Source organism: Esox lucius, chromosome 16 (assembly GCF_011004845.1).
Source record: "Esox lucius isolate fEsoLuc1 chromosome 16, fEsoLuc1.pri, whole genome shotgun sequence".
NCBI lineage: Eukaryota > Metazoa > Chordata > Actinopteri > Esociformes > Esocidae > Esox > Esox lucius.
In genome coordinates, this window is record NC_047584.1 from 31476188 (window position 1) to 31499305 (window position 23118).

General features: G+C 47.0%; 1 protein-coding gene across 5 annotated transcripts in view; it reads right to left on the minus strand.

The window, feature by feature from the left end:
* LOC105008569 (F-actin-uncapping protein LRRC16A) overlaps positions 1-23118 on the minus strand; it is a 72219-nt gene that overhangs the window by 10555 nt on the left and 38546 nt on the right. For 3 of the 5 annotated variants that reach the window (XM_034286944.1, XM_034286943.1, XM_034286947.1), the window contains 18 exons: positions 23009-23112; positions 22413-22490; positions 21897-21973; positions 17643-17747; positions 17260-17329; positions 14821-14832; positions 14078-14159; positions 13679-13778; positions 13067-13121; positions 9843-10015; positions 9575-9643; positions 7696-7789; positions 7434-7532; positions 6501-6629; positions 6166-6297; positions 3751-3926; positions 3318-3405; positions 2931-3071 (listed from right to left, as the gene is read on the minus strand). In XM_034286944.1, the coding sequence (XP_034142835.1) occupies positions 2931-3071; positions 3318-3405; positions 3751-3926; positions 6166-6297; positions 6501-6629; positions 7434-7532; positions 7696-7789; positions 9575-9643; positions 9843-10015; positions 13067-13121; positions 13679-13778; positions 14078-14159; positions 14821-14832; positions 17260-17329; positions 17643-17747; positions 21897-21973; positions 22413-22490; positions 23009-23112 (1784 nt within the window). The remainder of the gene's footprint in view (positions 1-2930; positions 3072-3317; positions 3406-3750; positions 3927-6165; positions 6298-6500; positions 6630-7433; positions 7533-7695; positions 7790-9574; positions 9644-9842; positions 10016-13066; positions 13122-13678; positions 13779-14077; positions 14160-14820; positions 14833-17259; positions 17330-17642; positions 17748-21896; positions 21974-22412; positions 22491-23008; positions 23113-23118) is intronic. The other 2 variants (XM_034286946.1, XM_034286945.1) reach the window with 1 other exon arrangement.

Sequence of the window (23118 nt, forward strand, 5' to 3'; positions counted from 1 at the left end):
AAGAAAGAAATGAACACTAGTAGATACACCGATACAGAACAGAGAATGAAAGACTCTGGAGTGGCTCCTAGCACAAAAAAATTTAAATGTATTCACACACTACTGGAAGACCCTCCACATAAGAGTGTCTGGTAAAACACAGTAAAAATCGATACTGAATATGAAGTGTTCATGTTTGATTCATCAAAACACAAAACAAATGGTAAGACATATGCTCAGAAGAAACCTTGACACAGATCATTCTTAAGAGAAATCTACTGTATTATGGTACACCCTAAACAAAAAAACGCTACACATAAAAACCACATGGATAGCGGCAATCTCACTGCAGGACCTGACACACACACACACACACACACACACACACACAGCGAGAGAGATGGGAAACCTGCCGTGGATCCCCACGGAACACAACCACCCCTATTGTTCCGCGGTCCATGCGGGCCAGAAGCACGACGGTGCCAGCCACCGTATGGGGGACCCCAGGGAGATGACCCCCTCAGCGGGGTCGCCGTGCGATGCTACCCACTGACACTACTGTACTCGGACCTGGACACACAACCCCCCACGACGGACAAGGACAGGCATTGAGCTGACTGACACTGGGAGACAGGAGGCCGCTGGTATCGCCACTGGTATCACCGCTGGTATCTGCTCCCATTGTTAAACAATAGCCTGGGAACACTGAATGCATTCACAGGACGAACCAACAGAGCTAATGTAGACGAGGCACAAGGTGATGGAGGGAGCCCGCACTTCTTTTGTGTCTACTTATATCCTGGATCTCTTCTCACATTTTCATAAATTCATATTCTTTTAAATAATATACATTTTTTCTGCCATTTTGGTACCTAGAACCACAAGCATCTCACTCCAACACCCTACTACATGTGCCTTTATATTTATCGGTCTAATTAGTTAGACTTTGACTCACATAGAAACACAAACATACAGTATAGGTTGTGTCTGTCTCTATCTAACCCTAAACCTAACCACTAATCCGAAACATAACCTTTTGACTAAACCTAACCCCTAAGGGATAGCCTTCTTCAGGGTCCTCTTTGTAAGTGTTTCTGTTCCCCACCAGCTTAGTAAAACACACACACACTTACACGACCCAGTTGGTCTTCCTGTACATCAAGCCGGTGTGGTTTGACTAACCAATCATAAGCCCAGCTGTCCAGCTAATTATGCATATAGAGGTTCTCTCAGGGAAGCAGAGATACATATGATCCCGACAGGAGGATGTTTCTAGTGTTTAGTCAATAAACCACCTTCACCCATCTCCACCTCTCCCTCCATCATCGCTCCTCCACCCTCTCTCCCCCCCATTTCTCTCCCTCCCACCTCCCTATTCCAGTGTCAGGGAACACTGATTATATCCAGAACTACACACCGTTTGAAACAACACAGCCCAGTTACACCCAGTCTACCCCAGAGGCCCACAGACAGACAGACAGACAGGCAGGCAGTCATTCAGACAGACAGGACTGCTAATACCACAGTACATTCCCTCTACTGCCCAAGGCGATGCAGTAACACACTGATAGTGTTGTACACACCAGACAGTAGCCTTAAGGTTGATGGGTATCTAGTCTGCTCAGGAAAACACTGGAAAGGAATACATGCTAAAGGCTTTCTGGTACATTAACCTCCAGCCGTAGGAAAACCACAGACAGATTAGATCAACCACTAAATCACATGAAACAAACAAGCAGAATCACTCTGCTCAGTTGGATGGTCTGTGAGCAGGCGCCTACTAACCTGTCAGGGACTGGACAGGCAGACAGGCTGACAGACAGACAGGCAGACAGACAGGCAGACAGACAGACAGGCAGACAGACAGGCAGACAGACAGACAGGCAGGCAGACAGGCAGGCAGACAGACAGGCAGGCAGACAGGCAGGCAGACAGACAGGCAGGCAGACAGGCAGGCAGACAGACAGGCAGACAGACAGGCAGACAGGCAGACAGGCAGACAGGCAGGCAGACAGACAGACAGGCAGACAGGCAGACAGGCAGGCTGACAGGCTGACAGACAGGCAGGCAGACAGGCAGGCAGGCAGACAGGCAGACAGGCAGGCTGACAGACAGGCAGGCTGACAGACAGGCAGGCAGACAGGCAGGCAGGCAGACAGGCAGGCAGGCAGACAGGCAGGCAGGCAGACAGGCAGGCAGGCAGACAGGCAGACAGGCAGACAGGCAGACAGGCTGACAGGCTGACAGGCAGACAGGCAGACAGGCTGACAGGCAGACAGGCTGACAGACAGACAGGCTGACAGACAGACACTATCCTCTTAAGGAGACACACCGAGACAGGCAGCAGAGGCGAGCCTGATAAAAAGCTCCACTTAGGGAGGAATAAAGAGCGGGAGGGAGAAAGGTTCATTAAGCACATCACCACACTAGCTACCGGAAAGGGATGCATGTAAAGGCTGGTTAAACCACCGCCCCAACAACGGCAGATGGACAACAGATGCTTCGGGGACAGCAAGACCAGTACTATCAAGCACAGGCGCTAACTCACTCAACGTCTCCAAACTCAGTTTCTATACCCAGTCAGTGCTCCTGACTTAACCTGCGCGTGGTCGTTTGAATAGACCATGAAGAGGCTAGGGCCAGTGGCCAATAAGACCACACGATTACACTCTGGGAACATTCCTAAGGAATCAGCTTGTCGTAGTCGTTCGGCCGCCGCTCTGACCCAGAGCGACCCGGAGGATCAACCAGTTTATCAGAGCTGGAACCAGTTAACTTAAACGGCAGATTAAGGGCTTTGTCCTGGAAGTAGGAAGGCCGGACGATAAACCAAGATTAGCTCGGCACGCCTCTAGCATGGAAAGCCCTCCTAAAGTGGCAGCCCTGACACGAGAAAAGCATGTGGCGGATCTGGGATTCAGACCCCAGACGGCAGATGAACAGCGGTGTACCATGCATGTCTCCAGGTCGTCCAGCCTCTCCGCCTCCATCAGCTCCACAGTGGCACGCTTCGGCGCCCTCTCCTCTGAGACATCCAGGTCCGCGGAGTCCTGCTGCACCAGGGGGCGGCCCTTCTGCACCAGGTGGTCCGCCTGGCCGGGGTAGAAGAACGCGCTGACTAAAGACACTAGGCGGTATCTCCCAGTACAGGAGGGGCCCCAGGTTACAATCAAGTCCAACATCTAAGCCAAGCGACACTCTCTGAAAGGCCTTGGACTAGAGGGCCACAGGAAATTAGTTCATCCTAATTTGAATGTAATGCCGTGCTTCTAACAGGTTCTATCATTGAATTTGCCCGAACATTTTGGCTGCGATGGTTACGAGGAGTAGTGACTCACCAGGGTGTGCTGGGATCCAGACAGGGCATCCAGGATCTCATCTACGATACGGTCTGACAGGAAGGAAGCCAGGCTCAGCTTCACCTCACTGGGACGGAGACACACGGGCCGAGGAATAAATGGAGGGGTAGGTGGATGGATGGAGGAACAGAGAAGGAGAGAAGAAAGATGCTTTAGTGATTCAGGGACAGAGAGGCCAGTCAGCCCGGGCCAAAAGAGCAGCATACATGAACAACCTTATGGTGTTCTAACTGAACATGCTAGAACATGCTAGAACAACAACTGAACAGAACTCATTCTAAAGCAATTTGATTCTATAGTAGAAAATAATGTCTTGCACTCTCACACACACTCTCTCTCACACACACACACACACACACACTCTCACACACACACACACACACACACACACACACAGTGTCCCCAATCTAACCTGATCTTGTTAATGATGTCAACTCCAGACTGCTCCAGCAGGGTGTTCTTCACGAAGCTACGAGGGACCACCATTTTAGCTGTGCTGGCTTTGATCAGGTCCTGACGAAGATTGGTCTTCTTCATCACATGGGGACAGAGACCTTCGGCCGCATCCATCATGGACTCCAGCAGAGCCTGTCAGGGACGAATGAGACGGCCATGATGAAACTAGATCTACAGGACGACCACTAACCACCACCGCAGATGTCTTCAGACGGCCCTTCAGGATGGACTCCACCCTGATGTGGTGCCTCTTGGAGGAAATGAGTCTGACAGACACTCTGGTAAAAACACTTCTATTACAGGGCCTCGCGCTTGGGGGAACAAACAGGACCATAGGGTGACATAGTGAATAGGGTGCCACAGAGAATAGGGTGACATAGTGAATAGTGTGCCACAGGGAATAGGGTGACATAGTGAATAGTGTGCCACAGCGAATAGGTTGAAATAGTGAATCGTGTGCCACAGGGAATAGGGTGACATAGTGAATTGTGTGCCACAGGGAACAGGGTGACATAGTGAATAGTGTGCCACAGCGAATAGGGTGAAATAGTGAATTGTGTGCCACAGGGAATAGGGTGACATAGTGAATTGTGTGCCACAGGGAATAGGGTGACATAGTGAATATTGTGCCACAGGGAATAGGGTGACATAGTGAATAGTGTGCCACAGCGAATAGGGTGACATAGTGAATAGTGTGCCACAGCGAATAGGGTGACATAGTGAATTGTGTGCCACAGGGAATAGGGTGACATAGTGAATAGGGTGCCACAGGGAATAGGGTGATATAGTGAATAGTGTGCCACAGGGAATATTGTGTCCAGTGCATCGTGGCTAGATAAGAAAAACATAGATAAAAAAAAAAAAAAGTCTCAAACAGATGACTTCTAAATGACATTAACCCTCAGGTGCAGATTAGGACCACCTAAGTCAGTGAGGGCTGTGAGTGTATCTGAAATCAGTCGATAAAACTAGAGCCAAAAATACAAAGGCATTGCTGCCCATCATCCAGGATGAGAACAAACGGCAGAGAGGGATGATACAGGTTGACGGCGGTGGTATTCACAGACACATTGAAGTATATATTTTCTTGACAGGCCCACAGTAAGGGGAGGTCAGGGAGACAGGTACGTGGAGACAGACAGGAAGGACTCAGGAGTCGGGCGTTGAGACTGCTAGACACTCTAGCAGCTTTGAAGAATCTTGATCATATTCTACTTCTACATTCTAGTTGATCAATATTTGATACCAACACAGTTCAAACAATAAGTAATCTATTTGAATGTGAGTGCTCTTCCTGAATTGACATGAATTGAAATGGAATTGCGGGTGTGAAACTCACTGGGTTTCCAAACCCAGCCAGGCAGTCAAACCCCAGCCAGGCAGTCAAACCCCAGCCAGGCAGTCAATGGTGGTTGGTCTCTCCCTATTCACATGGAGGTTAATTGCACAGACACACACACCAGGTCATTTGTATTCCACACGGCTTCCCCTCACTACGATACAAAGACATACTAGGACCACTGTGTGCAAAGTGTATTATGTGTGTGTGCACTGTATGTGTGTATTGTGTGTGTTCACTGCGTGTGTGTAATATATGTGTGTGTGTGTGTACTGCCCGGTTCCTCACAGATCTCGTCTGTACTCTGTTACCATCTCCGTTCTGGACGTCTGAACGGTCGATATGTCTGAGGTGTTTTAAACAGAAGAACCTGAGCGGGTCCTCTTTGAAAAGCAACTGGAGAGCAGACAGAATCAATCAATCAGAGCGTGCGCGTGCGTGTGTGTGTGTGTGTGTGTTTGGGCGGCAGAGACAGACAAGATGAGGATGTTTACATAGATGTCGGTCTACCTGACAGGTATGCTGCCCAGAGAAATAACATCCACTCACACTGTCAACTATGTCCAACATGTCAGAACTCTGCTCCTTCCAGCACTCATTCCTGGGAGCCGTCTGGAACAAAGAACTAGAACCTGCAAGGCAGTGGTACCTAAAGCCTTTTACCGGAGACCCTTATGTTCTAGCCAAACTTCCTGGAGACCCTTATGTTCTAGCCAAACTTCCCGGAGACCCTTATGTTCTAGCCAAACTTCCTGGAGACCCTTATGTTCTAGCCAAACTTCCTGGAGACCCTTATGTTCTAGCCAAACTTCCCGGAGACCCTTATGTTCTAGCCAAACTTCCCGGAGACCCTTATGTTCTAGCCAAACTTCCTGGAGACCCCCACCACATATGTACATTTCTTTAGGGTGTCCACCTTAACACTTACACAAGCCCACGAGGGGTCGCGCCCACAACTTGGATTACCACTGGGATGTGTAAGCACTGGGGTCGATAACGGAGTGCCCAGGATGGACCGGCGCCGACCCATACCTGTAGCTGTTCATCCATGACTCGGGCCACCTCCCCTGCCATGGACTCCAGTTTCTCCTGGATGGGTCCCACCGACTGGCCGTTGACCTCCTCTCTGGACGCTGCCCCGAGGTGGTACAGGTTAGGAAGCAGCTGGGGGAATGAGGAGGTGGGGAAGGGAGGAAGAGTGGGGGAGCGGGGGAGGAGAGTTAGAAAAATGGTCGTAACATTCTGACTGCTTGGGCATTCATTCTGCAGAACGTCCGCTGAGAGAAAATGGTTTCATTCTCTCTGCTGCCCAAGAGAATAAGCACTATTGAAACTGAAACAACGAGTCGATCTCTGTCCCCACTCACCGTTTTGGAGTTCCTGGCGTCCTTCATGAGTTTTTCTGCTGTCTTGACGTCGTCCAGGATCATGTCTGTCTCAGAGTTCCTCAGGGAGTTCAGGTGATCCTGGACTTTCACACAGATCCTGTCAATCATCTGAAGAAGATAAACAAGGAGAAGACTAAGAAGAGGAGTCGACAACAAAGGAGTAAAACTGTTTTTCACTCTCCCCAGCCAAGCACACAACAAAGAAAACAATGGAAGCAGTGAGAGGCCACCACAAGAGCGAATCACCCACTCATCCCAAGATAAAAGACAATCTGACAGAAATAATCTTGGCAGGACTTCAGAGCATCTTGAGCAGAATCTCGACTAGTCTTCAGCTTTGATGTCACGATAATACAATCTCTATACAACAGTCTCTCCTTGGCTAGAACAGGCGGGAATTAAAGCCCTTCAATTTCACCCACATCTTCAGCGTCGAATGAGTCATCGAGCATAGCCTCGTCTTCTGTAATACCATTACATTTGAGGCACTTCGCTACCATTTCAGGAAATGTGATTTTGTGATCGTAATGGTGCAAGCTGCACGTTTTCATCATGATTGCTGTGATCCATGCTCTTTGCCAGGGCCAGCTCCTTGAAACCTCTTTCACCCTCCTCCCAAGAAAAATTATGTTTCCTGTGTGAAAGTCCTTTACAGCGACACTCAAAATCCTGCCTGAAACGGCAGCAACAGCTCCTCCTTGGATGGCCTTTCTGTTATGCCAGCCGGGTCATTTATGTCTGCTGCCTGACATGCTACTTCTCTCTAGAAATCCACATTCCTGAGTTGTACAATTAGTTAGCGCACCGCTTGCTGTTAGTCTGTCGATAACCGTTTTGTCGAAGGACGCTGGAATGTGCAAATATGCCATGCCTGTGGGTTTGTGTGTGTGTGTGTGTGTGAGAGCGCGTCACCTGTTGGGTTGTCGTGGTAACGATGCCCTGCTGAAGTCGATAGGCCTGCTCCTGGTGATATTTACGAGTTTCATGGTTCCGGAACAAGTAGTTCTCAATCTGATCAGAAGAGGAAGAGCAATATTCCGTTACCATTTCGTCATGCCTACCCATAGCCTCCAGTCCCAGTCAAACCACGCCCCTTCTGAATGTCCGACTTGGTTTCCAACAACACCGTGTAGGATAACTGGTCGATCCTCACGTGGCGTTCTCTGTGGCTCACCTTGAGCAAAGCGTCCTCAGTCTTCTCTGGGCTTGCTTTGAGAGCCTGAGAAGCATCGATGATGGGAATAGGCATGAACCGGATCGTAGAGTTTCTGTCGGGAAGAATGGACAGGTTTCATTAAGCGACAGGGCTTTCAAACGGATGTCACGGCATTACATTCCTAGACATTACACCCAGTATAGGTTTAATCAGGACTTCAATGCAAGTGAAATGTATTTTCCTAAAAAAACCAAGCTGTGTCATTCGTGTATGTCTTCACATTCAAAGGTTCATACTTTGTGGAAGTACTTTTAAAATGTTTAATAACATAGAACAACCTTTACAATGAGATAAGTCTATTGTCCTTGGTGGGGATTACTGATTAGACAGCAACACTTCAGCCCCTAATTCTAGAGCAAATTTTAATGAAGACTGAGCCTGCTGGAGAACATTCAATACCTCCTGGAAAGAGATTCTGAAATCTCCAAGACATTACAATTAGTTTGAATTGAAAAATAAAACTCTGCCCCAGGGTTCAGTATTCAGAACACATTTTACATGGGCAAGGCTGCTTACATTTTAGTTTTAATTTGAAGTCCCCAGTTCCTACCAATGGTGAACACACCCACAACCTGACCGCCTTCCAGTGAAAAACTAAGCTATGTTACTTGCCTCGTAGTTAGCGGTAACAACATTAGGCCTTTAGGACCTCAGTATTCATTTTAGAGGGTACATCACTGGTTTTCACTTCAACGGCATTATGGACTTATGAATTGATCCTGGAAGTGAAAGGATATTGTATTGAGCCTGGAAGTGAAAGGATATTGTATTGAGCCTGGAAGTGAAAGGATATTGTATTGAGCCTGGAAGTGAAAGGACATTGTACTAAGCCTGGAAGTGAAAGGGTTTTGTAAAAGAAAATGATATTGGTCTTAAGTCCTTTTGTGTAGGTCTTTCACTTATGTAAAGCTGGAAGGAAGAGAATAAGTAGACCAAAGCTGTAAATGTGATGAACCCCACAATTCACTCCAGCGACTAAAACATGTCATCTTTCTCAAGTTTTTCTCAGTCTCTCTCTCTCACTTCCTCCTGCTTCCTTCTCTCCTCAACATCACAGGGGTTCCTTCTATCCAAATCAACAAGCAGATAAATTAGCAGCCTTCCTGAGATTTATGGGTGGGTGCTTAAAGAGCATCAAGCCAGCCAGCACTTACTGTATTGTAATACTGCAATTAGAAGAGGTGGAAGCAATTTAAATGAGGATGAAATATGAGATTTGCAGACACAAAAGAGGAGGGCAGATTTTTACATGTGACAGAGTGGATATTAATATCTTTCACTTCCTCTCTAAATTAGGAGACAGACGACTAAAAGAGTGGGATTTTTTTTTGTTGCAACAATTCCATTAACCACAGCACTTCCATTAACCAGCACTTCCATTAACCAGCACTTCCATTAACCAGCACTTCCATTAACCAGCACTTCCATTAACCAGCACTTCTATTGGTCTTGTGGTGATGTACGGTACACATGAGTATGTTTGGGGTCATTGTCCTGCAGGAAGATGATTCTTCTCACAAGTCTCAGGTCATTTGAAGAGTTCAGCAGGTTTCTCTCCCAGTTTCTCTCTGTACTTGGCTGCATCCATTCTGCTGTCTATCTTCACAGGCTTTCCAGGCCCTGATGCAGAGAAGCATCCCCACAGCATGATGCTACCACCACCATGCTTCATGGTAGGGATGGTTTTCTCAGGATGATGTGTGGTTTTTACAGCACTTACCATACAATCTTATTCCAGTTGCCCAACAGAATACATGTTAGGTAAGCCTCCAAAAGCAATTAAAAATAAGCGCGCGCACGCACACGCACGTGCACACACACACCAAATCATACTCACTTCTCCAGTGCTGCTGCTACATCCTGAAGACCTTGAGGACTTATGTTGTTCTTATCCCAGATCACAGTCCTGTCGAAACAGAACAAAGACTTTCAGAGTCACTCAACAATACACATCAATGCAATTCCGAGACTTACGGTCCCATCTGCACAAAAAGATTATTTATTATATCAGGAGTAATGCCTCAGTGTACCCCCGCTCATAACCATCGACACCTACGAAGAGCCGTTCAGGCATCAGGAGAAGCTCCTCCTCCTCCTCCTCTCACCTGAGCTTGCTGTTGATCTGCAGGGCCTTAGCCAGCATCTTAGCCCCCATGTCCCCCATGGCGTTCCCGCTGATGTCCACCCTGGTCAGGGAGGTGTTGCTGCCGAGGGCGTTCAGTACAATGGTCAGGTCGGCCTTCAGCTTGGAGTCGGCCAGGGACAAGGACGTCAGCGGCTGGGGAGCGGAAAAAGGGAAGAGGGTCGACCGGTTAAATCAGTGACCAGAAAGCAAGCGAGTCGGTGGATTGGTCGATCGGTCTGTCAGTCCATCAGTCACTAGGTCAGACGGTATGTTCGTCACTCCGCCCGTCAATCAATGTCAAAGGGCCTTTTACATCAGCAGGTGTCACAAAGGGCCTTTATAACAACCCAACGTAGCTTGGATGAAGTGCTGAAGTATCAGTGGGAGACACAGTGACTCTATCCTATGTGAAACACACACTTTCCCTTGGCTTTAAAGAACGGAAAAGTGTGGTACACAGCAATATGCAATACACAGCAACCACATTATCTGCCCAACTTCACATCTATTATAGCATGGTGGTTTAGTCCATCCTCCTTTTACAGCATGGTAGTTTTTCCTCCTTTTATAGCATGGTAGTTTAGTCCTTCCTCCTATTATAGCATGGTAGTTTAGTCCTTCCTCCTTTTATAGCATGGTAGTTTAGTCCTTCCTCCTTTTATAGCATGGTAGTTTAGTCCTTCCTCATTTTTATGCATGGTAGCTTAGTCTTTCCTCCTCTGATCTTACTAAACAATGTCCACCTAATTGGCAATTCTCAGCAGGGATATCAATTCACACAGGATTTTTCTGGCCTGACATTTCTTTTTATTTAATTTGCCGAAGAAATCATCAAATCATTCAAATGGCTGCCTCAGATACTTTTCCAGGCCCAGTACTGGGAGGAAATGCAGTCAGACATTTAGAGGAAACCACGTTGAGGTCAAAGCTATTATTAATCCTTTAAACATCTCATTGCTCGGCGGGGTGCGGCACATCGACAGGCAACTAAAAAAACCTTGACTACAGAGATAACAAGCACAGATCAGACAGCTGACTGGAGGACAGCTTGGACTGGGGACCTGATTAGTATCCAGCTGGTTTGGCAGAGTGCAGACCAGGGGGAGCAGATGATAAAGGCTGTGTTATGGTCACCCTGCTTTGTGTGGGTTCAGAGTTCATCTACTTACTCTTTCACAGCATCTGTGGACCCAGGTAGACGACTACGGGATTGTGCTCTATAGCTTATCTAGTGGAACTAGAGTATTGCCTGTTTTTGTGTCTCTTAACCAATCAGACGCCTGAAGGGAGCGGAATACTCCAAAACCCACTCTGACTCTCTTTTCTTCTCCCTCCCTAATCCACAAATGGCTGATGGTTATCTCCTCCAACCACCCCAAAGCCTTGCAGTCTGTTCGCTGCGGCCAGTGGAGAGCACTTCCAGGCCTGCATATGAGCTGTGGTGGTAGAGAGCTGTGCGTTTGAATGGGAATCCGAGGTCATTTAAGGACCAGAAAGCGACATCTGCCGTTTCCCGCCGTGTCGTCTCTCTTCTCTGAGAAGACACGCTGTCAGTAAAAGTAAAACCCATTCATTTTTAATTGTATGCCAGGACCACAAAATGCCTTCACAGGCAGCAGATAGCTTGAGGTCAGGAGCGTGGGGCCAGTAAACAAAAGGTTGCCGGTAAGCTGCCAAGGTAAAAAGGTAAAGAAAAATAATCTACTAAAGCACTTGATCCCAACTGCTCCAGTGAATGGCTCTGGATAACCGCGACTGCTTAAGGACTTAAAAATGATGCCGTACTGTCTATTCGTGTTTTTCTCACCGTCAGATCCGACACTGCAAGCCAATCAGGGGGTAGAGGAGATCACCAACCAGAAACCATTTCTGCCCAGCCTGCCAAGATGCTGACCCACATCTCTACATTTGGACAGGTGCCGTGACATGTAATTCATCAGTCAGTCACATGCCTCCATTTGCCCTCCACACTGTTGTGTGTCACGAACCACAACCTATTCACTGGAAAAAGTGTGTCGTGGGTCCTCGGAGGAATAGCGATCCTGATAAACACACAATCCGTTTGAGTCGTCTCGTAGCTCGTCAACTCCGCGAACGAAAGTGGCACGCCATATTTCTGAGCAGCAGCTGAAGGGTCACTCTCATCTCAGCGGCCGCCGCTCGGACAGATGGGCGTTCTGCTGTCATGCGAAACATTATGTCGATCCCACCAGGACAGAGCCTGTGTGGACGGGTCCCGATGGCATCCGGCAGAGTGTGCTACTTGGGAAGGGATCTGTATGTCTCCTGGTGTGACGTAGGGCACTGGGAAGGGAACATAGCCCCATTTAGGACACGGCCTGTTTGGAAGGCCGAGCGGTTCTGTAGCTGATGGGGGATCCACGTGGGCATCCGTCCTCATCCCCCTCATCCATCCATCACACTCAGCCTCCACCTGCGCAAGCAGATAACACACAGCACCCCCCCCCACCCGCCACCCCACAACCAGCAGTAACCTCCTCCACCCGCCCAGGCACAGTGATTCAGCAGAGATACCGCGTTACACCATCCATCTCCCCCCTGTGGGGGAGGACGGCTGGGAGGACAGGCAGGGCCAAACCTCACAGGAGAACCGGGATGCAGGAACAAAGGCCCAGGTTTACAAACTGAACTGTCAAGACAAGTTATAGAAGCACTCTGTGACAATTGCTGATGGAAAAAGGGCTTTATGAAAATAAATGTGATTGTAGGGCTCTTCAGATCGAAGGGAATCTTGTCATGGATATTCACTGTGTTTAAATTCAGTGGAAAGACATTAGGTTAGTGCCTCTCTCTTGTTCTGTCCCTTCTCTCATTCTGTCTCTGTCCATGTCGGAGTCATTGTCTGTCCATCTCTTTGTCAAATTGTCTCGGTCCATCTCTCCGTCTCCCAATCTCGCTGCCTTTCTGTCTGCCTCTCAGTTTGTCTCACACTTATTCAGGAATGTAGTATCTGAAAGCAGTGCAATACGGTGCTATTGTTGCAAATGTACAATAAATTGAGTTTAATATGTACAGAAACGATCCAGAGAATGAAGAAACCTGACGCAGTGGTCGCTGCAATTAACACTTTATATGGCAATTAAGTAGGTTGGACCCAGAAAATCTATATTCTGAGTAAAATGTAATAGGACAGAGGACTATGGAAGAGAGAAAGGGTTCAGTTCATCCTGATCCACAACTCACAGATTCCTCCTCCTGAATCATATGAACCAGGTTGTCCAGGACAGGAGCCAGATTCCTTTGATGAAGAGAGAAAACAAACCATCAGGTTGATGCAGCCAAAAACAGCGTCTGTTATGTATACGCCATGTGTGTATGAAGTGTGTGTGTCCTGTTTCAATATGCTTCTATCTGAAGACAGTTGGAGAATATGCTAATTCAGTACAGGACTCCCAAATGGTGATAGACCAACCCCCCCCCCGGTCATAGACCAACCCCCCCCCGGTGATAGACCAACCCCCCCCCGGTGATAGACCAACCCCCCCCCCGGTGATAGACCAACCCCCCCCCCCCCGGTGATAGACCAACCCCCCCCCCCCCCCGGTGATAGACCAACCCCCCCCCCCCCGGTGATAGACCAACCACCCCCCCGGTGATAGACCAACCACCCCCCCGGTGATAGACCAACCACCCCCCCGGTGATAGACCAACCACCCCCCCGGTGATAAACCAACCCCCCCGGTGATAAACCAACCCTGAGCAGCAAAACCTTGTCTCTTCCTTATTTAAATCACATAGAAGACTGTCCATGTGTGTGTGCGCTTCTATCTTCAGCCCAACGCGCCCTAGTCTTACTTTGACTTGATGTTATTGAAGTTTTTCCCCAGTGAAAGATGTCGGATTGACCTGTTCTTGGCCAGCCAGACCAGCAGAGTGGACAATTCAGAGTCCAGACCTGCAGGAAACAGAAAAGAGCAAATAAGACAATGTCTTTAGTCTGACCTAGTGCATCTACAGACATAATGACTTTAGTCTGACCTAGTGCATCTACAGACATAATGTCTTTAGTCTGACCTAGTGCATCTACAGACATACTGTCTTTAGTCTGACCTAGTGCATCTACAGACATAATGTCTTTAGTCTGACCTAGTGCATCTACAGACATAATGTCTTTAGTCTGACCTAGTGCATCTACAGACATAATGTCTTTAGTCTGACCTAGTGCATCTACAGACATAATGTCTTTAGTCTGACCGTTATCAGAGATGTCCAGACTGGAGATGTTGGGTATCTCAGCAATGCAGCCCTCCAGGATCTGTGAGCCCCCAGACCTGAGCTATTAACCAAGAAAAGGATACGATGAGATCTGTGACCCAGGACAGCAAGACAGTCTTAGCTGAAACTGAAAACTGACTTTCGGAAAGTGGAGCTTCAGGTGTTCAAAAGCAAAATCAAATAAATGACTACATGGAGGGTGAAAGCACAAAACAATCACTTCAATATGCATTCAGTGGTAAAATGAATAACAAAACAGCCTCTTTATCAAGGTTTAGGAATGGAATGATCATATAGACATGGGTGATGAAATTAATGAAGGCACAAGATAACACTCTTAGGAGTCAGTCCGCAGCCGGGAGTCAGTCAGTCCGCAGCCGGGAGTCAGTCCGTCCGCAGCCGGGAGTCAGTACGTCCGCAGCCGGGAGTCAGTACGTCCGCAGCCGGGAGTCAGTACGTCCGCAGCCGGGAGTCAGTACGTCCGCAGCCGGGAGTCAGTACGTCCGCAGCCGGGAGTCAGTACGTCCGCAGCCGGGAGTCAGTACGTCCGCAGCCGGGAGTCAGTACGTCCGCAGCCGGGAGTCAGTACGTCCGCAGCCGGGAGTCAGTACGTCCGCAGCCGGGAGTCAGTACGCAGCCAGGAGTCAGTACGCAGCCAGGAGTCAGTATGCAGCCAGTATGCAGCCAGGAGTCAGTATGAAGTTAGTCAAGGTCATACTTACACAGTGGCCAAGCTTAGAGCAGCAGGAAGGGGGAGAGAACAGCAAGCATCAGACAGTAACAACAGCCAGCTAGCAATTAGTGGGAACAGCAAAACAATACAGAGGGAGGTGACCCCTGTCTGGATCATCCGGTTACAGAGCTCCACACACAGCAGGGCTGCACCTTGAACGCCACCCTTTTCCTGATGTAGTGCACTTCTTCTGACCAGGGGCCCACTGGCCTGTGCTAAAATAGTGCACATGGTAGAGTGTAGGATCCAATTTGGGAAGCTAGCAGGCGTACATAATGCAAACACTAAAACAACACTACTTGTAATGGTTAGCAATTACAAGCCTCAAAAGATAGAAAACCAAGTAAACAATTCAGCTCAGCTGCGCTTTTAATTTCAGAAATATTTTCCTGGGATTTGCTAACGGGTATTCCTGCTGCAAACTGTGGTTTGATTGTGTTCTCTTTGGCACAATCACAGAATCTATCAAGGGGTAAGAGGGTTAGTTTAGTTGTGAGTGGGTGTGTTTGTGTGCAGATTATTGTGTGTGTGTGTGTGTGTGTGTGTGTGTGTGTGTGTGTGTGTGTGTGTGTGTGTGTGTGTGTGTGTGTGTGTGTGTGTGTGTGTGTGTGTGTGTGTGTGTGTGTGTGTGTGTGTGTGTGTGTGTGTGTGTGTGTGTGTGTGTGTGTGTGCGCGCGCGCGCGCGCGCGCGCGCGCGCGAGCAACATAATTAGCATTTTAAGTTCAATCTCCTTCCAACTTCCTCTCGTTTCTCTCTGCCAAGTGATCCATTATGTTGAGTTTTTATAGTGGACTCGCCACATAGATCTCCTGAGGAGAAATTCATAATGAAACAGAGTGCTTGGGGATGTACACTATAAAATGATCAACGCTATCACACACTTTAGGATTATTAAACTGAATAAGCTTATTCAGCTAAATTTAATTTAAAAAACAACCAAGGACGACAAAGCTGCTTGTGTGTCAGCATATCTGCTAATGTCATCAACGATAAGCAGTAGTTATAATAACAGATTACTATTATTCGGAAGGTTAATCACATCGCATTTACACGGCTAGCCAGTCGACATCAAAACAGCTCCATTTCTCTGTGGGATTTGAACCGACAACCCACTGGTAAAAAAGACCTGCCTATTCCCAAGACATCTTGTTGAAATTCTGTCCCAAGGCTCAAACAGATTAAATATAAACAGAAATAAAGGCTAACATCAACTTGTTTCAGATGCCCTTGTGACTGAATGTCCTAACAGCCGTTTGCTGTGAGCCAATGGGGCTTTCACTTTAAACTGAAGTCACTAATTTTCGCCCTATTTAAATAACCAAGATTTAAAAGGGCATATCATTTGCGGTCTTTAAACACACCCTGCTACAGTGTCGGCCCCGGCAGATTACATTTCTGTCAGGAGTACATTGGTAATCATGCTGTTCGACCCACCAGCTGGCCAGAGGGTAATTAACAGGAGAAGTACCACAGTCAAACAGTGTTTACGCTGGACTTATCAGTGGGGATGTGGACACAGCCTCTCTCTGGAAACACCCTATGAAGAGAATGACTAATGTGTCTTTCATCTGCAGGAAAAACTACTATAATACTGTAGGGGACTTCCTACTGAACCCACACACACACACACACACACAAGTTTGTATTGCTATCCTCATGGGGACCAGAAAATACAAATTGCATGCTCCCTTGCCCTAATCTTAACCCTAAACCTAACCCTAACGCTAACCTTAACCAAACCGTAATCTAACCCTAACCTCAATAAAGTAACATTTATGCTAAAACTCTACATAGATGTAATGCCTAACCTTAATCCTAAACTTAACCAACAACGCCTGATCCTTAAAGAAACTCCAATCCTAACTGAAATGAATTCTAAGTTTGACCCTAAACCTAAACCCTGAGCCGGAAATTTACTTTTGTTAAGTCAAATGTTTTCTGGTTTTACCATACTCACTGGGACATTTGGTCCCCATGAGAATAGTTAGACCTAAAACACACACACACAGTAATGCCTTATTTACAATGAAAAAAATAAGATACTAGATAGGCTTAGTCTTAGTTAGCATAATCCCGATAATTTCAGTTTGAATTTACATGTTCAATGTACTATGAATGATGGAGCAATTGAATGGAAAACTGAGAGACATTGTGCATTGCACAGAAACTGGAGACAGTTCAGACAATTGTCTTGACATTTGCAAAGCTCCAAGGGGCTCTCTCAAAAATGTGGCGCACACTATCACAGAAGGTGGAATCTCGATCTATATCTGCAAGTTTACACAAAAAATCATAGTGCAAGTAAGCCCCAACATTAACGCATAATGGACTCCTACATATTCCAATCCTCTTCGATCTTTGGAGAAAAATAAATACTATGAACAATCAAATAGATAAAAGGGGAGGGGGATCTCTCGCTGCTCTTACCTCACAGCAGCTGAGGTCCAAAGACACTTCCTTTAGGCTGGGGTTGCTAGCCAGACCAAGCAGAAGAGCTCTGCAGAAAGGAAAGAACAACAGCATTGTTTTAGTGCATTACACGCAACATTCGCATTGAAAACATCACTCCCATTTCCAGTCACAACTTACTGTAGATTTGTGATACACACCATTGTTAAAATAAATATACACTGTACATAAAGAACTAATACAGTCCAGCCAATGGAATGCTAGGGGATACGATCTGTTTCATATTATTCCAACTAGAAACATCGGGAGGTGTGTGTGAAAGAGAGGCAGAAGAGAAGAACTAGGGATAAAAGGCAACATAAGAACAATGGACATTAGGAAAGAATGGTTTGGGATCTCACTTTAAGGCCTCGGGGGGGAGTTTGGTTCCTGAAAGGTTGATGCTGCTCAGGGAAGCAGCGCTGCTGAAGAAGTGCTTGAAAGAGGGGGGCACGTCTTTGCCTTTCCTGGGGACAAGCACAGCCACAGAGCAGAGTAAACCCACAACATACGAGACCGAGTCCATCCCTGAGGGAATAAAACGGCTACACAGATAATCACAGCACAGTCATCACGTAAATCACTGCCTGAAGAGCATTATGATTCAGCCAATACCTAAAATATGCTGACTTATTAGTCCAAGAATTAGCCCTCATCATTAATAAATTGCTTAAAAATGGAATGACTGTCTAATTGCATCGGCCAGATAACATGCCCACTTCTGGAAGTTGGGGGGTGGGGGGGTGAGGGGCTACGTAGGGCTCCAGAAGACCCATCATTCAGTGTAGCCGTAGGGCTCCAGAAGACCCATCATTCAGTGTAGCCGTAGGGCTCCAGGTGACCCATCTTTCAGTGTAGCCGTAGGGCTCCAGGTGACCCATCATTCAGTGTAGCCGTAGGGCTCCAGGTGACCCATCATTCAGTGTAGCCGTAGGGCTCCAGATGACCCAACATTCAGTGTAGCCGTAGGGCTCCAGATGACCCATCATTCAGTGTAGCCGTAGGGCTCCAGATGACCAATCATTCAGTGTAGCCGTAGGGCTCCAGATGAACCAACATTCAGTGTAGCCGTAGGGCTCCAGATGACCCAACATTCAGTGTAGCCGTAGGGCTCCAGATGACCCATCATTCAGTGTAGCCGTAGGGCTCCAGATGACCAATCATTCAGTGTAGCCGTAGGGCTCCAGATGAACCAACATTCAGTGTAGCCGTAGGGCTCCAGATGACCCATCATTCAGTGTAGCCGTAGGGCTCCAGATGAACCAACATTCAGTGTAGCCGTAGGGCTCCAGATGACCCATCATTCAGTGTAGCCGTAGGGCTCCAGATGACCCATCATTCAGTGTACTGTAGGGCTCCAGGTGGCTCTTTCTGTCATGCACCATGTATTCGGGTGTTGCAGTCCTTGCATCATTTGGCTGTTATTATTTTCCTTCAGTAAACTGACAATAAACGCATGAAGAAACGACAATTCAAAACCTTCTCCCTCTTCCCAGGCCTCTTAGAGCAGACAGGAGGGCTCTTCAGTCAAGAGTGCTGATACTCGTGATAGGAATAGGAATCTTACTGAGTTTCCACGTGATTCATTTACCATTTTCCGGGAACAGCTAGTTCATAAGAGAGCAAGAGAGGTGGAAACTGCAGCCAAGACAGGAACTAGATTTGCCAGTTATAGGCGCATAAGTGTTTGTATGTGTGTTTCCAACTTATCAGGAACAAAAAGTCCCCAAACTGTGAGGAACAACGTGACTAATTCGGAACATTTTCTTTTTGGCTTAAGAGTTTGCTTTAGGAGTGGGCTTAGGGTAGGGTTAGCATAAAGGCAAAGGTAAATCACTATGAGTAAAGTGTTAGTAGTTATGGTATAGTTAAGTTTAGCCATATCATTTAGGTTACTGGTGTTGAGGTTGGGGTCGAGGTGAGGTTAAGTTTAGGGTAAGGGCTAGGATTAGTGAAAATAGGATTTTTGGTGTCCCCATTAAGACAGTAAATGTTTGTGTGAAACGAGAGGATACGGGAAGTGATGAGAAACAAAAGAGCTAACTGATCTTTAAGGTATCAAAACTGGTCCCGACTGAACATCAAAACATAACCCTTCATTTCTTCTTTTTGAACAATTGATTTAGTTTCGCTTGTGCGTTTTGGGTCATTGTTCCTATTCCCTTCGGTTTTCGCTTTTTGAGAGATGACCTTACATTCTCCTCAGGAACTCTCAGGTACAATGTGGAACTCATGGTTGACTCAATGACGACAGGTTAGGCAAGCTGTGAGGAAGCAAAGCAGCGCCAAACCATAATGCCAGAGCCTCCACGCTTTACGGTTGGTATGAGGTTCTTCGGTTCTGAGGCAGTGTTTTTCATTTAAGTGGAAATTGTTGACAGTGGATGAAAAGACAGTGGCAGTGTGTCAGACAATGGCAGCCAGATCATCTCTATCAGAGGACAGATTATCCTGTCCCATCTGCTGTGACATCTTCAAGGATCTTGTCCATCTGTTCTGCAGCCACAGCATCTGTAAAGCTTGAAGAGGAGCAGATGAAAGTTGACAAAAGCGCATTCCTGAAGAACTTCAAGATACCAAACGAAGAAATCCAATGCAATCCACCAGATCTGCCACCGGGCTCAGGAGGTCTGTTCTACATGGCCAAACACACAGACAACCTGCCGTTCTGTTTCTGGGAGAAGATCCAGAGGATCATCAAGTAGACCCCGGTGATTCTGGACCCCAACCAGCTTCTGAGACCTGAGCAGTGTGAGAAGACTTGGCACATACCAGCAGATCCCTGACAACCCAGAGAGATCTTTGTTGTATGCAGATGTTCTGGGCTCTGAGGGCATCAGCGCTGGGAACCAGAGCGGGCCTGTGCAGGTTTCAGACCACACTAACTGGTATCTGGGCGTGGCTTAAGAGTCCACTGACAGGAAGGAGGAGCAGGTTGGTTGACCAGTTGATGGAACCTGGTGTTAAGTGCAAGAAATCACTGCATACCAGGTAGGGCAAGATAACCTATCCCATCAAGAGGAGACCCCAGACATTTAGAGTGAAGCTGGAAAAGCAAGGGAAAGGTGTTCTTCTAAAACCCTGAAGACATGACACTCATTTACACCCACAGAAGCAAATTTACAGAGAAACTCTTCCCGCATTTTACTTCCAGGAAATGAGGTTGATGGCAAAAATGCTGACACACAGGCCTGCCAATCAGGAGTCTCTGACAGTGATGCGATCTGCTTGTGTGTGTCTCTGATTCTCATTTCTTTTTACCTTGGGTTAGAAAAATACCCCTGCAAGAACTATGGGCAGGAATATCTATATACCAAAAATATCTTAATCCAATTGTCCAAGGTGATTTAAGGTTGTTATTTTCGGTAGAAAATATTTTATTTATACAGTGCCCATGGCTCTAGAATACCCTCACAACTCCAACGTCCCAGGGGATACATCATAACACACAGCCCATTAGTTTCTCCAACAGAAAAAAATCTCAACTAAGTCTATTTATTCTAATGTGGTGACAACGGTGTAATTTGAATAAATCTTCTCTCAGATCGCGAGGCGTCACAGAATTTTGTGTTGTTAATTTCTGTCTAGAACTGTAAAGGCTGGCTACACGAGCCACAGCAGTTCTATCAAAATCTGAAACAGCATTCAGATCAATCTTGCATTGCTAACTCAGTGTTCCTGGAAACTGAAACAACCAAATACATGATAACATGAAGTATTTATTAGATCACAGTCAAAGCTGTTAGGGAGTCTCTACTCAGGGTTGTAGGGGTTAATTTAAACACCACACACCTGTCTAACCAATCCAGGTGACCAACTTTAAACCCTGCAAGCCTCTAATCACATATCTCCAGAGAAATCCTTATAAACTGTGCTACCTGAACACTTCTCCTTGTGTGCAAATACCTCCCCAGAGAATTGCCACAAAGATTCCCCAGTTTGATCTGTGGCTGGCGTGCATGATCCGACTCAGAATACAACTGTCAACCACAATGTTGCATCTGAAACATTCCAGGTCACGGATAACTGGATTTCGATATATCTGAAAGACCTCTAGTTCAAACCCATTAATAAATGAGAGGAGTGTATCCTTTCTGTTATCTTGAAATAATACAAATATTGAAATTTTTGCAGAGGATAGATCAGACCCTCTACCCTGCTTCTGCTCTGTGACTACGTGATGTTGTGGGTCTCTACCCTACTTCTGCTCTGTGACTACATGATGTTGTGGGTCTCTACCCTACTTCTGCTCTGTGACTACGTGATGTTGTGGGTCTCTACCCTACTTCTGCTCTGTGACTACGTGATGTTGTGGGTCTCTACCCTACTTCTGCTCTGTGACTACGTGATGTTGTGGGTCTCTACCCTGCTTCTGCTCTGTGACTACGTGATGTTGGGGGTCTCTACCCTACTTCTGCTCTGTGACTACGTGATGTTGTGGGTCTCTACCCTACTTCTGCTCTGTGACTACGTGATGTTGTGGGTCTCTACCCTGCTTCTGCTCTGTGACTACGTGATGTTGTGGGTCTCTACCCTGCTTCTGCTCTGTGACTACGTGATGTTGTGGGTCTCTACCCTGCTTCTGCTCTGTGACTACGTGATGTTGTGGGTCTCACCTGTGTGCAAATACACTCTTGGACACGTTAAGGACAGAAAGATGCTGGGCGGAGCCCCTCAGCAGAGCAGAACAAACCTGAAATACAAAGAAGCAGGTTAGCAAAAAGTATTAGCATTAGCCTTCAGCTAGAAGCATTAGCGCACATGGAATATAGAAGTTAAAAAGGCTAATGCTGATGACTTGTCCATCTACATGTATAAGCACACCAAGATTATAGATAAGCAGTTAAGCATAGATTTTAGCATTAGCATTAACACAACTGGAAAACAGGTGTACACCATAGCATTGGCCATTATCCACTGACACAGGTTCACATATAAATAGAAAGCACGATCCACAGATTAAGACAAATGAACACAGCGTTTTGCCATTAGCCAAATGACTACACAGAGTAACACAGTCTATTTTGAGGAAAATAAAAGCATAGACAAATACTGATTAGTGAACAGAAAACTAAGCACACATTTGTGGTGGTCAGTTAAGACACCAGACCCATAAACCCAAACAAACTCACCAGGTCCAGAGAGCAGTCCGTATTGGACAGGTCCAATGTGATCAGGCTGTTGGGTTGGCCCAGGAAATGGTAGAAATTCTTGTAGAGAAATTGAGAAAACCCTACATAGTTTAGCACTAGCACACAAAAGACACTCTGGATGGACAGATTACGGGGAAATCAAAAAACGACTCCTGCCAATGGACAGCGACGTGCAACTGGCTGACCACCGTTTCTCATTGCCAGGGAAGACCCTTCAAGATTGTCATCTATAGCTTTCCTGAGAGCATCGAGGTGATTGTGTGCATGTGTGTGTGTGTGTGTGTGAGAGAGATTGTGTTGGCACGGTGACACAAGTTCACACACACACTGCCATTGGAAACCAAGCTACATGAAGGGTGACGGCAGAACCCGCAATTCAGCCGACCAGACAAGCTTGTCCTCAGAAGGCAACTTTTACACCCACTTATACCTCCTAGTGGGGTCTGCGAGATGTGACCGGAGGTGAGCGGACAACCTGAGGTAAACCCAACTGACACTCACTGCTGAGCTGTGTACTGAGGCTCGTTTACGACTCGGCCATTATGGAGGACAGCTGTGGGCACGGTGACACTTACCGGGAGGTCATCTCCTCGTAGAATGTTCCCTGAGAGGTCAAGGTGCGTGAGGTCACCGGGGATAGACGGATTGGCACTCAGTGATTGGGCAAGGCTGTTCACCCCTGAAA